This window comes from Hippocampus zosterae, chromosome 9 (assembly GCF_025434085.1).
Source record: "Hippocampus zosterae strain Florida chromosome 9, ASM2543408v3, whole genome shotgun sequence".
Taxonomy (NCBI): domain Eukaryota; kingdom Metazoa; phylum Chordata; class Actinopteri; order Syngnathiformes; family Syngnathidae; genus Hippocampus; species Hippocampus zosterae.
Genome location: NC_067459.1, coordinates 10,815,395 through 10,833,209, shown reverse-complemented (window position 1 = coordinate 10,833,209; position 17,815 = coordinate 10,815,395). Strand labels below are relative to the sequence as shown.

The window sequence follows — 17,815 nt, the reverse complement described above, 5'->3', positions numbered from 1 at the left end:
CTGTGCCAAAGATCAGGGGGGGGGGGGGTTGGGTCCGTCACCGATATACATAAGTTTGGGTTTCTGCTAGCTTACTTGGAGGCCCAGCTATGCTGCTTCTGTTTGGTATATGGAGAGGGCACTGCTGAGGTGTTGGAGGGAGTTGCTGAACAGGGTGGTGTCATCAGCGTATTCAAGGTCGGTCAGGTGGAAGTTGCCGAGCGACACGCCTGAGACTTGCTCCCGGACTCGGATCATTAGGTGGTCAATGACACAGTTAAATAGATCAGGAGCGGCCACGCAGCCCTGTCTGACCCCGCTGTTAATGGGGAACCACTCTGAGTCCTTCCCATTCACACGAACACAGCTCTCGGAGTTGTTGTAGAGTCGCTGGAACAATGTGGTTATTTTGGGTGGCACTCCAAGGTATTTCAGAATGTTCCAAAGGGAGAGGTGGTCGACTGTATCAAGGCAGCTTTGAGATCTATGAAGGCTATAAAAAGATGTTGGTCCTTCCGAAACTCTCTAACCTTCTCAACAATGAGTCTAACTGCTGAGATGTGATCTATGGTGGACCGGTTTGGCATGAAGCCAGCTTGTTGGGGGCAGCGATGACTTCGAATGGCGGGGAGGGCGCGGGTGAGAAGGATCCGGGTGAACAGTTTTGCGGGTATGGAGAGCAGTGAGATGTAGTTGTTGCAGAGTTGCTTGTCGCCTTTCCGCTTCCAGAATGGCAGGATGATGCCTCGGGTCCAGTCTGTGGGGGGCTGTTCTGCCACCCACACATGGTTAATGATGTGGGTGAGCCTTTGGGCCATGGAGTCACCACCTTCTTTGAACAGCTCTGCGGTGATGGCACAGATTCCAGGGGCCTTGTGATTTTATTGATGACATCGCAGACTGGGAGACTTTCAAATTAAAGGTCAACCAGTCTGCCCAGGACGTATTGGGAAGATCAAGATCTCTTCCCAAACAACCATGGATCTCACAGCCGACCCTCGACATCATTGACCGTCGCCGTGCTGCTCGCCTGCGCGGTGATATCACAGAGTACCGGAGGCTCAATGCAGCACGGAATGCGGCAATTGCAACTGACAGGGAGAGATACTGGGGAGAAGAGGCCGAACGCATGGAATCAGCAGCACAGCGCAACGACCTTAGACAGGTCTTTCAAATGCTGCGCCAAGCCCCATTGGACCACACATCAAGACCGCCCTCATGAAGGATGCCAGTGGAAATCGCATCACCACTGAAATAGCCCCTTAACTTACATAAATGTAATTTGCAGCTTCTTTCATCAAAAGTCTGCTGGTATGGCCCCCAAAGAGAAGAGCTGTAAACATTGAAAGGATAGCACATAATAAAAGCCAATTAAAGAAAAGCCAAACAAAGAAAAAAAAGCATATTCAGTAACTCTATTTATTTTGTACCTTACGTCAATATAACTTTTGTCATGTGATTTGTACCAAATGATTCAAGGACAAACAGCAAATCATCAAAACAAAATAACAGCACAATTCTTTGTACAAACTTACAACAAATGAGAGCAAGTGAGTGTCGCATAGCTCGTACAACGTTGGATTTGAAGTTGTGTAAATTTAATCTCCTGAGATTTGTCCTTGTGGGAGGAGTTGCCACCAGGCTTTTTCGCCGAATTGCTACGACAAAGACGTTGCTCAAGCGCCAAAGTGGATTCAGAAAACGCTATGATCATCTTCTTAGTCCGTTTTCCAGCCAAGCGGTACAGTTTGGTGCTAAAGAAAGGCTACCTGGGCATTTCTAATTGTATGACACTTTCCAAGGATTTAAGTGGTTCTCTGATCGATCCGGCACCTATCGTGATCGGCAAACGTCGATCAATGCTTTTCATTTCCGATCACACCCATATACATGTACATACTAGGTGTCCCATAAGTCTCTATACGTAGGGGAAAAAACGTTTCTTGACATAAACCATACGACTGCTAACTGAACCGGCCATCAAGATGATTTCATTTTGTTGCTCGTTATTCAAATGTATTCTCTGGGCTGAAATCAAAATAAAAAAATGTTAGACCCATGTATGAAGACTTATGCGACACCATGTGTGTGTGGTAGAGAATATATATTAGTTCCACAAATCAGGCTGTAAATATATAAACAATAAATGCAGTCCATCCCATAACTGATTGGTATTGTGTGCTACTTTTTTTCTCACCCAACTGTTGGGACACACATCACAGCAGTACCGGACTGAAAGGGTGTCCGTTTAGCGTTTTTGTAATAATCAAGTGCCAGGACCTGTGTGTATGAGGCTTAAATTTGGGTAAGTGAGCACCATCAGTGTGCAAAGTTTGACACCCATTGAAAGCAACTGAAGGGGTAACCGAGACATTGGTGTTGCTGTGCATCTACGCGTAAGTTTTGAATGCTTGCAAGCCGTTACGGAGTTGTGTTTGAAAGAGGGAGGCTTTTGCCCCAAACTGTAGTGAACTGAAGTGTACCACTTGATCGAAACAACATCCTTCTGTCTGTGTTTTCCTGAGGTCCTTGTTCAAAGTAGCTTTGGTGATGTGGAAACAGTTTCATACGTGAACACTTTGTGTTATAATATTGCTTTGTCGGGGGGAAAAAAAAAAAAACGAAACTGACACATCTGGTGACTCTTCTTTTTTTCTTGAAATCTACACCACTAAATCTGTTTCATGGGTGGTATTATTACACATAACCCGCCTCCTCCTCCTCGCCGTTTTAAATGCATATACAGAGAAGTAGAAATGAAAGCTGCTTCAGAGCAAAGTGTACATTATTTTAATCTCTCGTCTTATAATAATGTTCATCCTGCCACAGGAGATGGGTCATCAGCTTGATTTTTTTTGTTTTTGTTTCCATCTGTCAGGCAATCTGTTGGTCCGTAGTCCCACATAATCTGTCAGTGATGATGATGATGATGATGATGATGAAACATATGCTGTCCTGGAGTGACGGGAAAAAAAAAGTTCAGTCACATTCCTCCTCCTAATTTCCATTGGTCTCAGGTGCTGAAGCCGGCGTGGAAGGCGTGGATGAGCGAGAGGTCACTGGAACCTTGTCCCCGCTGGGACTGGACGCCGAGGCCACAACATCGGAAGTTGTGAGCCCCACGGGGGACACCCCGGCAGCAGTGGCGGCCGCCACTCTGGCGGCGGAGATGGCCGACACGGGTTTCGGCTGAGCTTGAAGTCCAGGGCTGCAGATGAGGTGGTGCCGCTCCCAGTCCTTGTGCTGGCAGAAGGAGCCACAGTAGCGCGCCGCATTGCAGCCGCTGCACGTTTCGCTGGCTTTGCGGCCGCAGTTCCAACAACACTGTGAGAAAAGACAAGGACAGCGCGTTAGAGAAGTCGGGACTGCGCTTCATTTCTCACAGATTTTGATAAACCTGCTTGTATTCTACAAAGGAAGAGCTGAAACTTATTCTGTCTGACTTTGGTCAAGAAAAGTCCACCCTGGACTGATGGTCAATCAAACTCAGGGTACAAAGTTCAAACAACCATTCAAACCTAAGCACATGTATAAGTAAATAAATATAATATATCTTCTACAGCGCCTTTTTTTCTATAGCATTTTCTATAGCACTTGTCCTAATCTAGGGAAGCGGAATGCTATCAAGGATGATTTTTGGTTAGAGAAGTGGGATACACAGAGGAAAGTTCAGCGCTTAAGAAATGCAGTCCACATGTGAACCTATCATTGTTTCATGAAACATGGAAAGTTGAAGTGATAAAGCCACACGTTTGTTTGCATTATTGTTTATGTTTACGCCACCCTTGTGATAATTTTATGAAGTTGTCGTAGTGGACGCTTCAAAAGACTGCGAGTCAAAAGTCTTTAGTAAGTTACCAATTCAAACTGAAGCAGATGTTCAATTCAAATTCACATGAAATATTGCGTAGTTTGCCTTTATTTGAACAAGAACTTTTAAGACTAAACATTTGTGTAATATTAATATGATATTGTTTCTTGCACTATAGATTGATTAATAGCTCGTTTTAAAAAAAAATATACATGGGAAGAGGACCTTAAAAAAAAAGAATCGCATATCAAATCACAGTATTGAGAAAAATGATGCCCCCCGCACCACCACAATGTTGTTCCCTACGATGGATAAATCCAAACAAATGGTAAGAAACCAGGCAGAGTCTGCAGAATAAAAATAGTCTGTATAAAACGGGAGGTCAGAACAATTTGAGAGCGATTGGGCTGACCTCGCTGGAATCCTCTTGCTCATTGATAACCATGATGGCGTCCTCCTGGGCCTTCCTCTTGGCATCGGCCAGCGTCTTCTCCATCTTGGCCCTTTCGGCCGCGATCATCTCAAAAGCTTTTTGCTCGGCCTCGGCCACGGCCTTCTGCACCTCGTCCATTGCCTGCCTCTTCACCTCGTTCACCGCCTCCTCTGAGCATGGACAGATAAATGCTGTTCGGTCGGTTCACATGCATGACGACGCCAAGCGAGCGGCTCCTTCGGCGGCTTCTCACCTGCTTTCCTCCAGATCTCGTCTGTGACATACGCCGAGCCGGCTCGCGGGGCGAAATCACGCTGAGAGTCTGCAGAGAGAGCACAGTTAGGGCCTGAGTAGTGTATTCCATTCGCAGCCCTTTACGTATGGACTGCTTATTGAGCCATGTTGAGTTTTGCACCCTAGAATGCTGCTGACTATTCTTGCTGCCTTTAGTTCACATTCAAACCTGCATATGTTTTAGTAATTATTGCTATGTAGTCCTCCCTCTGATAGTAATGATTAACCGGTGTTCATTGCAGTTATGTGACATGCAATGCTGCTTGCAATGTGAAGGAAATAAACCAGCAACTTCCATAAAAGGGGCCAAAAGGAAGCATTCACAACCGAATATTCTATTTATTCTATGTATTTATTTATTTTTCCTTCATGAATGATTGTCACGCCGTTGACGTAGGTATTTCATTTGAAACAGCTTATAAATTGATTCATTATTCATATACAGTATGTCAAGTTTTGGAATGTATAATGATGCTGATTATCCAAACTGTGTTTTGGTCTCCCTCCGTGTTACTATTACTTGTGTCTATTTCATTGGCACTGCTTGTGCATCGTATTTATTTATTGACCCATGAAGGGTTTCGTATCCACAAAAAGGTCTGATCCCTTCTCTCAGAGCTTTAAATGGCCTCCGATAGGAAGAAAGTTCCCCACCCATCACTTTTAGAGCATCAATATCTGCAATGCAAACAGGGCTCTCATATCTGGAGACGCAAGAGAATTGTTGTTTATCGTCGTCTGATGCGAGATCTGACAGCCTTAGAGAGGAATGTGTTTGGCTTGGTCGGAGGGGGGGGGCGGCTTACAAGCTGTGTCAACATTCTGTCTTTGCTTGCAAATCTCTCCCTGTGTGCAAATCACCATTTCACTTGTGACATCCTAACGTTCTGCATCGTATGAACTCACGGATCATAACAGAAGGTATGCCTGCGATATTTAATAATATCATCAGGTTGCTTTTGTTAGAAACTGTCGTCTTTGTGGATGCATTTTCGAAACAAAAATAATTCTCCGGTGGATGGGCTGTCTTCTCGGCTGTGCCGGGGCCCAGATGGTACTCGCGCATGTTGGCCAGCGTTGTCACTCTGGGCCCGCAGGACGGCCCTTCTGTGGCCGATATGGCCCAGGCCGGTCCTGGCACCTGTGAATGTGACTGTGGCCCAGCAGGGGACAACGCAAGGCTGGCCTGGCAGTGCACAGCTGAGGTGGAGTTTATTCTGCATCCACTAGAGGGCAGTGTCAGTCTTGACCTTTTTGTGCCTCATGGAATTGTTGTTTTGGAGGGTCTCAACATTCCCCACAATTTGTTTTTGAGGGATACCAGACATGAGCCCCTACAACCCCCCCCCCCCCCACGGCCCCCACCCCATCCCAGCCCGCCACCATAGAAAAATTAACAGGAGCTTCGCCACTTTGGGTATGAAGCAGCCAAATTCCAAGGTTTGCAGTTTGATGCTGTCCTATTGGGCAATTTGCCCAAATGAGCCCAAATTGAAAACAGGTGTCCGAAACAGATGGGCAGTGCAAAATTGCCAAACTTTGTTGCTTATGCCATCTAATGTGTGCAGAACACGGCGCCCAACTTTTATGAGTTTGATGATTCATGAAAAGTTAAAAAAAAAAGCCCAGACACTAGTGACCTCGATTGAAACAAAATGGTGTAAACATGTCAATAATAAGAGGACACAGAAGAACGTCAAAAGGATCCATGCTCCAAAATTGAGCTTGAGGTCTGCCGTTCTAGGCTCATACTTTGACAAACTCTTACAAGGGAATTCACCCAAATGAGCCCTAATCAGAAGCAGGTGTCCTATAAAGACGGGCGATGCTAATTTGCCAACCTTTTTTGCCTCCGCCATCGAAAGCAGGCAGAGCATGGTGCAATTTGATGGCGATTTTGAGGAGTTCTGACGTTTAAAAAAATTGCCCCCCAAAACAATCGATTGTCATGGTCCTCCGCGTCACTGATAGCATGGAATTTTAAACTGTGCTTCGTTAGCGTGTCTCTTCGTAGGTGCCATTTTCGAGATGTGGTTTTGTACAATGCACCTACCGGCACCTACTGGGAGACTGCCTTGAGCGACCTCTTTCACGCCCACCCTTCCCCCTTTAACGTCCGCATGCTGTCCTCAGTTACGTCCGCCTTTCCTCTATATAAGCAACTTGTCGGCTCAACATCAATCTGTCAAGCGGGCCCGTCATCGAAGTCACACAACAGTATTCACAGATTTTGGAACTCCGTGCATACACAAGGCAGTATTAGGTGCCCCGTCCATTTTGGAGAAAATGTCAGACTTTTATGTTCGCCTTATGATCGTGAAAATATGGTATGTCTTTCTTGATTTGGTATGACAACAAAAATAAATAAAAATAATCTCTTGATTGCATAGTGGGTGCTGAGAGGAAGACAACAAAATCCTTACCAGACTCTGCAGAGTGGGGGCTGTGCGTTTTGGAGAAGGGCGCAGAGCCCCCTTTGCGAGCGTCCTCTTGCTCACTGGAACGCCGCCTCCAGTAGTTGAGCTCCTCCCGGTCAGACTCCTGGCACCGCCGCAGGACGCTCACCGACCGCCGCGTCTTTTCCACCATGTCCACGATGGAGTTCAGTACCTGGGCGCAACGATGTTAAGTTTGCCTTCATATAAGTTCTATACATTTTTTTAAATTGTACTGAGTATGATTATAGATCGTTTGTATTGAATTGAGCCACAGCCATGCTATTAAACAACTTGGGTGGAAACAGAAGTTTAGAACTTTCAGATTCTTCCATGGCATTAAAAATGAAAAACAATCAATGAATTAACTGATCATTTTTCAAGACCTTTTTTTTCTATTTATTTTTTTTAATGTTCTATATAATTTAAAAAATGTAGTTCACAACAGAAATGAAATCGATGGAGCAATTTATTCAGGAAATAAAATACATATTTTGTTATTTATTTCAAGTGAGTGTGAGCACAGATGGTTGTTTGAGAGAATATATATATACTGTGTATATACATATATATATATATATATATATATATATATATATATATATATATATATATATATATATATATATATATACACACACATACAGTACATACAGGTACACACAAACACACACACACACACACACACACACACACACACACACACACACACTCACAATGAAGTCATTTAAAAAAAATTCACAAAACATTATCTATTTAGCAATCCATCAAAGAAAATACATATTTTAATTTTATTCACATATTTGTATGCATTATTTTATATATTATACATTTTTTATTTATTCAGTTGTTGATCAAGGAAAATATGTTTAGTTGTATATCGTTTAGCATTTATATTTTATTTATTACATATTTTCTAGTATTTCTTTTATACTCCACAACAAGAATCAAAAGTTGATTATCTAGCAGACCGAGCAGTCTTCATCAAAACAAGTGATCGGATTGTTTTCCCCAATTAGACCACTTGCTGCTAGGCAGAGTTTTGGAGGCTGAATCGGATCCACAGAGTACACCAATTAAACCATACAGTTTATCGGTATAGGCCTTGTCAAGCTCACTAGACAGACAAATACTAAAAACTCTGAGAACGATACCGTCAGGGCAATGAAAAATGCTCATGTTCTGTATTAAATATAAAAAATGTGTCAAGGCATTTCTTAGCCAACCAGAGGAGACACAAGGGACACTTACGTGGTCTAGATGCCTCCATTCATCAGCCCACTCCCTGTCAGTCAGCCTGTGGTCAACCGGCTCCTCGCGGTAGCCCCCGTTAGTGCCTGATTAAAACACACACACACACACACACAAGTCAGACCAATAATTAACATTCCTCTTAATGCCGACGACGCCAAAGGCCGGTAATCACTTCGTCATCATTCAAATCTGTAACATGACATCAGTGTCCTGTAAACACCTTCTTTTATATTTTTGCATCTTTTTCGCATTTAAATGACATCATCATTGTGGCACTAAGGGAAGAAAAATGAGTGAGATGAAGGATGAGAAAAGGGTGAAATAAAGAGAAGCCCTGTGATGCAAAACAGACTTTCGGCACCCGGAGCCGGAGCACATCTGGATGTCAGCTGTCAAACACACACACACACACACACACGCACACACACACACATTGGCCAAATGTCTCTGCTGGCACCCTCCCCTTGCGGAGCTCCCTGCGTTCCAGTAGGGAGACACTCAGGCTGAATGCAGTGGCTCTGATATTTAAACACAACCAGCCGCACACAGTTTGCTATCATAAAAAAAACAAAAAAAAACACATGCACATGCACACACTACGCACACACAGACATACACAAGAAAGACATAGGAAAGCGCCAATCTTCGTATAACGCAGAAACAAACAGCCGACAAGAAGCCACATGCACACTGGGCCCGTTGAGAAGAATGAATCCTATGTCGGCTCGCCTTGGCCTCCTGGTTCTCATCAGCGTTCATCAGTTCAAAGACATGCGTGTGTGGACTTGTGTGTGTGTGTGTCTCAAGTTAAGTGGCGGCAGGCGGGCGGGAGGCTGTGAGACAAGGGACTAAGACCTCATAAACACAGCACCTCCACCAAGAACATATCAAGGTGTGTGTGTGTCGGCTACTGCAGTTTCCAACGAGAACTGACAAGCCCCCTGAAATGGAGGGCAGATATACACCAGAGTCCATCCAGTCGGTCATGGACAGCGCAGCTCTGTTTATAAGCGACACGCAGACGATACACTGAGTCCCAATTCATGGGGGCCCAACTAAGCAAACACAGGAGACCACCCTTAATCAAGTGGGATAGCCAGTGTGTGTAAAAAAAATATATACAGTATATTATTTTTTTAGGGCAGACACAACCAAAGTCGGATATTTTTTGTACACAAAAGATCAACATACTAATTGACGAATTAGTGTGTAGTCTGCTTGGTGATGAATTGCTGCCTCCAGAAGTGAAAATACAATATCTGTTTTTACTGGCTTTTTGAGGGAACAGTAGTTTACATCCACATAAAAAAAAAAAATTGGACTCACATTTCACAGTTGTCCACCCCCTGGCACCGAGTTTTCCAGTATGCCGAGGCAGTTTCCGTTGGTATGCGCCCGGCGCACCTGACAATTTGGTGGTCGAAAGTATACTAAACTGCTTGACAGAACCATGTCTAACTATTGGCGCAGGTAGTGCCAATTTTGATCGATGTGCAAGGAGACATATTCTGAGCTTGGCGGATATGTGTGTAGGTTGTCATCATATTTCAGTCATAAATATGACAACAGCATGCTCAAACCCCATTTTTAAATGTGCCGCGCTAGTTCTACTTGCACTGCTCTGCGAAAATAACAAAACTTAGTCTAGCCCACCCAGGCACAGATTTCAACCTCACCTTGCACTAGACTTAGGACAGGGCATACAAAATGGAGCCCTATTTCTCCTATCATGCACAACATCTGTTTTTGCTGTTTAAATGCCGTCAATTAAACAAATGTCCACTTTGAAACACAACAAAATGACACGTGTAAAATATACTTAGTGAAAAATGGTTACAAAATTAACAGTACCAATTTTTGCTCGTGGCTATTGGAACTGTGTGGGTATGGTATGAAAAGGTGCTAAACACCTCAGTATTTGTGCTCCTCGCTACACCGATGTTATCCAAAACTGCCTTCTCGGACCTTGTGAACAAAAGATGGGCCTTCCTCAGACTATTCCTGAAGAGATGCAAGCATATGGATTTTCAAAATGTCCCCCGATTATTGAATTAATCGATCATTTCCACTAATTAATTGGTACCATTAATTACCTGGCAGCCTGGGTCTGTCTTTGAGCTCTCGTATCTCCAACATGCGCTGGCTGTGCTCGCGGTGCAGGATGTGCGGCGCGGCGATGTCATCCAGGGCGTAGTGCTGCAGGGGCGGCGGCGTCGGGTGCAGTTGGGCGTTGAGAGGCAGCGGGTGCGCGGGGCTGTGGCGGGGAGCCGGGCTGATGGTACAAATGCGCTTGGCGGTTGGCTCCATGGCCACGGACGGCCGCTCATGGAAGCCGTTCTCCTTGACCCTGGAAGTCATTGGTGGATTTGGTCAGACGGGCCTCCGCCAGATTGCAGGGGGCTCTTAAAAATTCGGTCATTCGAGCTCACCTGCTAGGGCTGGGCCTCTTGACGGCGGCGTCGGAGGGCTCCATGAGAAGCTCGGATGAGTCAGGAGAGGAGGCCATGGTGGTGCTGAGTAGGAGGTGTTCGTGCTGGGATAGGTATTGGGCCGGGGTCTGCTTGGCCGCACGTGCGCAGTGGAGCAGCTCCCTCTGTAGCAGGGGAAGGTTCGCCTGGAGATTTAGAAAGGAGAAAACCTGTTTAGACAGTTGGCACATACGATGCTTCTGACCACTTTTTGCTGCTTATGGTTCACTCACATCTTCATAGGCATTATACTGTATATAGTTCGGGTGTCACGAAAAGCAATTGGAATTGGCAATACAGTATATATCGTTCTTAAATCGTATCGCACCCCATGAATCAAGGTATGTATTGAATTGTCTTTTATTGGAGATACATTATACAAAGCATAGTACAGTATTCCATTTATTCATGTATATTTGTCATTGCACTGCTGCTGGTACATAGATTATTTATTGATATATGTATGGGGGGGGGGGGGGGGGTTGGGGGGGGGGGCGAGACGCTGCTGCCTTTTCTCACTGCCTGTTCACTGACGATTCTGTGCTGCATTACAAGTGGGGCAAAACATTTCCATTATTGGTAAGCATACAATTTGGGCGCTGAGTCATAGCACAGACATGCACGTTGACACACAATCTTGGAAAAGTTTTACAACAAACCCTTCCAAAGCCCGTATGAGGGATTTTTTTCTATTCAGAAGTTCTCTGTCTCCATCCTGTCCTCAACAGTCCCCCCCCCCTTCCTTTTTTTTTCCTTCGTCATCCTTAATTAGGAGCAGAGCCTGGTGTGCTTGCAATTACACCACTTCCTCTCTCTGGTGAGTAAATAAAACCCAAGAGTTGCTTTTTCTTTTTTCGTTTTGCGAAGCATGATCAAACCATCAGGAGTGAGCTTTCCTTAAGCAATGCATTCACTTCTTCCAAAGTATTGGGACACATGGCATGCATCGCAGTAGTAGTGGCATGATGGATCGTCAAGTTCACGCTGGAAAACTATCCACCGCTTCATTGTTCTGTAAATTCTATATTTTATTTATGATAAATTATTTATTTTATTTATTATAAGTAATGTATTGCTGTGATGTCCTGTGACAGGCTAGACAGTTACAGTGCATGCTTTTTCACTGGATGGTAGAAGGTACAATTAAATTGTGTACAATTAACTTTTGCATATTCAGGGTTCACTATTCACAAAATCAAAAACTTATCTATTTTCATTTTTTTGTGTTGAAACGAGATGCCACATGAAATTGGCAAAAACATCTCGAAAAGGAAAGTAGTACAACTGTACAACTGTGCAAAGGAACTACAGTATGTTGACGTGATATCAACTGAGAAACAAGATGTGTATGTTGGGGAGGAGCTACGTTTAGCCTGGGTTGTTAGTAGAGAGTGTGCATGTGCCTTAACATGCACTTTTCCAGTGCCTTTTATTTATTTTTTTAAATCCCATCCTCTCAAAGCCTGATCCTGAAACAGGGTAATGTTTTAAGAAAAGTTTCATGATTTTGTTTGATGCTGCTTGGTGATGATATGTTGTGGTATTTTTATTATTTGAACAATAAACTAGACAAATATATAACAAAGGGTTAGGGCCGTATATTACTCACTTTTTTTCCCTCTACTTTCAGATTGTTGCCAGATTATTCAGAGACCAAAAAAGACTATTCTTAGACATGCTTTGTGATGATATTTTGTGGTAAGTTTATGGTTTGAACAATAAACTAGACAAATATATTACAAAGAATGGGGCGTAAACTGTATTACTCACTTTTTTTCTTTTCTCTACTTTCAGATTGTTACCAGATTATTCAGAGACCAAAAAAAAAACATTCTTAGACACATTAATTTTTCACTTTTTGGTGTAATCTTCAACCAAGTTATTAAAATAAAAAGTAACTTTATAATCTACATTTGTTTAACTTTTTTCTTAACATATAAATTTGTATAAATATTTCATAATTATTTTTTAAAACATTTGAATGTTTTTTTTTTCTTTGTCTACGACTCGTTCCCATCTTCTTATAGACGGGATACTTGACTGTATCCCCTCTTTTTTGTGTGTAAAATGTAAAATTATGTTCCTTGGTGCAATAAACGTTAGGGAACACTACAATAAAGAAAGTCAGAACAGGGGAAGAGTGATGTTTTTTTTCTCCATGTACAAGATCAAAACATGAGTCAACCCCAAAGTTGGACTGTAAAGGTCTTGCTTGCTTTGTAGACTGGAAACAAAGGGGTCTTCCCCATACTGTTTCCACAAAGTTGAAAGCCCCGAAATCAAAAGTGGGTGGTCTGGCTCTAACCCCCAGCCCCTAAACCAGTGGACATTTGAGAAGAGATGCTCTCTTGTTTTTTTTCTCCTTTCTTTTTTTTTTGGGCGGGGCAGATGCAAGATCGGCGGGGCCTCAGCAGCTGAGCGCCTTTCACATACCCCTTTTCCACAAAAATAAAATAAAAATAAAAATAAAAAATTGCCAGAGCTATGCTTAGTTGGCTTTTAACGTGTTTGAACGTGTTTGGTTTTCCACTAGCCAAGAACCAAGTAGGAGATGACATCATTGCAGAGCGTCCAAACATCACTGCTTAACGCGTTGTTTACCCAAGAGTGACTGCGCTATTAATACTACTACTACTACTAATAATAATAAAATTAAAACAAAATAATAATGCGCTGTTAGCATCGCATTGGCAACTTAGCATCGCATCGCTTATACTTGTATTTAGTATAGAGCAGTCAGGGACATGCAATCAGCAAACGCTTATCCATCCATCCATTATCTGATCCGCTTATCCTCACAAGGGGCGCGAGGCGCGCTGGAGCCTATCCCAGCCGTCTTCGGGCGGTAGGCGGGGTTCTCTCCAAACTGCTTGCCAGCCATTCGCAGGGCACATATGTAAACGAACAAGGGTCTTCAGCAGATGCTGATATCTTTCCTAATTATTGGTAGATGATCACAAGGTTGGCTACAAGTCGGAGATGGAATGCTATCTGGGCACATCCGCGATTGCGTTTGTGGTGGGACACAATTGTGCCAGAGTTCTCTGCTCAACAGTTAGTGCAAAACTTCCGTGTGTCCAGGGAGTCAGTCCTCTAAATCTGTGATTGTCATGATAACCCCGGCCCCTGCCGTAGTTGGTGCTCGAGTCCGGCCCAAGAAATAACTAAGGCCAGCTTAAGCAATAGTTTCAAGCACCAGTGCTAGAGCTAGAGCCAACTTCTTTGGTGGAAAAAGCAAGAATTGGTGCAAAACTGGGGACTCATCTGGAATTAGTACGAGCACTAGCGCGATGGAAAAGGCCCATCAAGACAGTGGCATTCACCCCATAAATGTTTTTCGTTTTTTTAATTAGAGGGGGTGGAAGGTTAGACTTTATAGGCATGTTTCACATATCCGAATTTCTATTCCGCTCCCCTTCCTGTCCTATTTGCCCACCAAAAACCTTCTCTTCCTCTTACTAGAATGAAGTTGTGAGCCCGCCCCCTTCTGTCATAAATTAGCAAAAGCAACAGAGCTTTCTCCTCTCAGGATGGACAGATGGAGTTGAGTGAGAGGTAAACGCATATTGAAAAGAGCCGCCGCGGGAATATTTACGGGCTGCCTCAGGGACAGAGAGGGAAGCTCCCTAAAAGTAAAGTATACACTTGAAGAAATGTCTCCCCCGTTACAAAAAAAAGAGGGTTCTCGGGGGAGCCGTTAAACACACAACGTCATCTGTTGCGCATCAGGTCAGTACGCAATTCATGAGAGTTAAACCATTTTGAGGAAGCGTTTGCTCAGTTCAACGTGCCACAGGGTCGAGTGCATTCACCTCGCTGCTGCCATGAATTGAAAAGGAAGCAGACAAGACGAATGGTGGAGGACACTTCATTAGGTACGACTAACACAACCATTCAGACACACACAATCATAAACCGGGACAATATAGAGTGTTCCATTAACGGACCATGCGTGTTTTTGGAATGTGGAAGGAAACCGGAGTACCCCAAGAAAACCCACGCAGGCACGGGGAGAACATGCAAACTCTGCTCAAGGAGGCCGGAGCCAGATACGAACCTATGACCTCTACACTGTGAGGCGGATGCGCTAACCAGTCAACGACCATGCTGCCCTATAATATATTATTATTGTTATTTTGTTTTTCAATATTTTATATTGACATACATTTTCAAGCATGTTCTTTAATATAGTTACGTTAAGTAAATAAGGTACCCAACGTTTTCATATTAGAAATACTCCTATGACTACAACAAATAACAATAAAAATAATCATTATTATTATAAATTTTTTGATTATTTGATCTTTCATATTGGACTCTTCTATAGCATAACCAATATGAATAATACGAATTTGTTTTACTTTTGTTCCTATATTAGATTTGCATTCTATTGTATGTGATGATACTAATAATAACAATGACAATAACAATAATTTCACATAATAATAAATACTTTTTAAAATTGTTTTTCATATTTTTTTACATTTTTAATTGTGTAATTAACTAGGGTTCCCCAAACCTGTCAGTGTGCAGTATATATTAAAAAAAAGAAAATTTTTAATCTTATAATATTTTAAATTATGTTTTATAAATACTGCATCTAAAAATGGTATCCAAAGTCTTATTTGACTGTAGCTAAACACATATAATAACAATAATAAAAGTAATGCTAATATTACTACTTCTACTGCTCATCATCTCATAACCATCATAATAATAGTGTGTTGTTGTTTCATTGAATATTTCCTTCATTCCAATTTCATTTCATTTCTGTTTGACATTTTTAAAAGAGTGTCCTGGTCCTGCTAATCAGAATAACTCCAAAACATGCCACCAGACTGTGCAGGTGTTCCTAATGTTGTGGCCTGTAAGCCACAGAGAAGGTCGAGGTGAACTCTGAGCGCCCGTCATGCGTTTTCAAATGAAACCAAAGCATCAAAATAGTCTCGTTAAAAATAAGAGGGAAGTAGACCAACCAAAAACAAACACATATTTTGCGGGCGAGAAGGTCAAACGTGAATGTTTACCTTGAGAAAAGGAATAACAAACGGCCTCAAGGGGAAGTTGGTGGCTTCCTGAAGCCTCGAGTGAAACTCCTCGATGGTCACGGTTGAATTCTACAATCACAAAAAAGATGTCAATTTACATTGGAAGGAGATGGCGATGTCCCCAATCCTTAAAAAAAAATTGTGGGGGACAACGCGTACCACCAGAGCCAGCACTAAGCTGCGCACGTTGTCGCCGATCTCCGGCGAGATGTCGTTGCCGAACTGCTGCAACGTGGTCAGGAAGCGCTTGAGTTTGCTCAGTTGCCGCGCTCCGCATGTGGCCGGCAACTGCTGGTTGGCCAGCGACGATGACGACGATGACGAAGGCCCGTTGCTGTAGCGTTGCGGCGGCGACGGCACCGCGTTGAGTGTCGGTGGCGAATGGTGGTTACCGTTGGTCACTGTGGAGACAACGGCAAGAAAGGCGACTGTAAGAGAAGCAAAGGATTCTGGGAGGACTGAAGCCAGTCTGTTGGAAAATGATTATTTATATACTATAAATGACATTTTTGTCAGTGACTTATAGTGACAGGCATAACATCTCAATACTTTTCCACAAGGAGTTTTTAGAGTGGCTCTTAACGTCTGGGAGTCACTGTGCACGTAACTTTTTGTGATGCTGTCACACACCTGAATATGTGAAGCCGTGCGTAAACGAGATCCGCAAGAAAAGGGCAGGCGAAAAAACGCCCGCTCTACTTTTATGCCACTGATACGACAGGAAGGCAGTGAACAACTTCTGAGACTCTCTGGGGCATGCCACTTTGTGTGATGCCACCACGCAACTAATTATCTAAGTGTGGAAAGCTAAAGCGGCTGAGTATGGTAAACATGCATTTCATACAATGGAATGTCCTGATCCTGCGACTTCTGTAGCCAACTGTTCGTAATGGCCCAGCTCATTTGCAGAATTAGCTCATTGGCGGTATAATCCCAGCTCTCCCTGTTGCGTTGAATGCAACTGTCACAGAGCATGGCGTTGTCCTCCTCCGATTATTTGCTTGCGTGTTGCTCAGTGACATCGCTTGGTTCGGCAAAAGAAATGACAGAAATACATGTGCTTCCATTTTGCAGGCTTTCCCTTGAAAGACAAAGACGTACATGCTGTAGTGGAGAAGGAGGCCAGGCGGGGGCCGCTTGGGTTGATGGAGGGCAGAGGGGGCATGATGATGGCGGCGCCGCTGCTGCTGCTGCTGCTGCTACTGCTACTGGGAGCTGATCTGGAATGAGTCTTAGCATCCACAGGAGAACCGGGCATGGCAGGGCTCTTCTTCTCTCCACTGTCTGCAAGAGATGAGGCCAAACTTAAATGGAGCTAGGGTCAGATTCCTACGCAAGGTTGGTACGCTTGGATATTTGAGCTATTTGAGCTTTAACTGATTTACTCCATAAAAATGGTTAAAAAAAAATGTGACCTCCCCTGAAACATCATGTGAGACATGTAATGCACTATTTTGCACTAATCGGAAGTATTGGAGTTAATAATGCAGTCTGATTCTTTTTCTCATTTCTGACACTCAACAAAAAAAACAAAGAATAAAACGTATTGAGAAAAGTTAACTTGAATCTTTGATTGAATAATTTGATTGAATTATGCTGAATTGATTCAATGAAAATGGAACCAAGGTCCATTCTTGCTGTCTCTCAGAAACAAATGCAACAGTTGCATTGAAATTGGAAATGAGCGATTGACAATGTACTGTATATTCACATCTGGTTTGTTTTTGATTTGCTTTTTAGTCACTTAACGCCCCAATTCAAATTGGAACATCATTGGCATACCTGCAAAACGCCTGTAAAAGGGCGGGTTAAAAAACCACCAAAAGTTTCACTTGTCATATGCCGGGGCATCGAACCCCCTCCCACTCCACTCCCTCTTTCCCTCCATCAAAGAGCCAGATGTCTAAAGTTTAGCCCCTCACTCTAGACCATTCAGATCACAAACAGAAGAAATGTTAAAGAATGCTATTGTGCGCCTCAAAGAATGCCCCTTCATTGAGAGTTGCGGCCAAGAAGGGGGTAGTGGAGAGTGGGGGGGGGGGGGGGGGGGGTTAGCCAGAAAGAAAAGAGAGAAATGGGGCCGGGACTATTTC

At 43.4% G+C, this 17,815-nt stretch overlaps 1 protein-coding gene across 4 annotated transcripts in view; it reads right to left on the bottom strand.

The window, feature by feature from the left end:
• Positions 1-1,384: 1,384 nt before the first annotated feature.
• The window catches only part of cbfa2t2 (CBFA2/RUNX1 partner transcriptional co-repressor 2), a 30,650-nt gene continuing 14,219 nt past the window's right edge, over positions 1,385-17,815 (bottom strand). For all 4 annotated transcript variants that reach the window (XM_052075834.1, XM_052075835.1, XM_052075838.1 and 1 more), the window contains 10 exons: positions 16,824-17,006; positions 15,882-16,123; positions 15,702-15,791; positions 10,636-10,820; positions 10,300-10,553; positions 8,204-8,289; positions 6,941-7,127; positions 4,477-4,545; positions 4,203-4,393; positions 1,385-3,303 (listed from right to left, as the gene is read on the bottom strand). In XM_052075834.1, the coding sequence (XP_051931794.1) occupies positions 2,977-3,303; positions 4,203-4,393; positions 4,477-4,545; positions 6,941-7,127; positions 8,204-8,289; positions 10,300-10,553; positions 10,636-10,820; positions 15,702-15,791; positions 15,882-16,123; positions 16,824-17,006 (1,814 nt within the window). In that variant the 3' untranslated portion in view covers positions 1,385-2,976. The remainder of the gene's footprint in view (positions 3,304-4,202; positions 4,394-4,476; positions 4,546-6,940; positions 7,128-8,203; positions 8,290-10,299; positions 10,554-10,635; positions 10,821-15,701; positions 15,792-15,881; positions 16,124-16,823; positions 17,007-17,815) is intronic.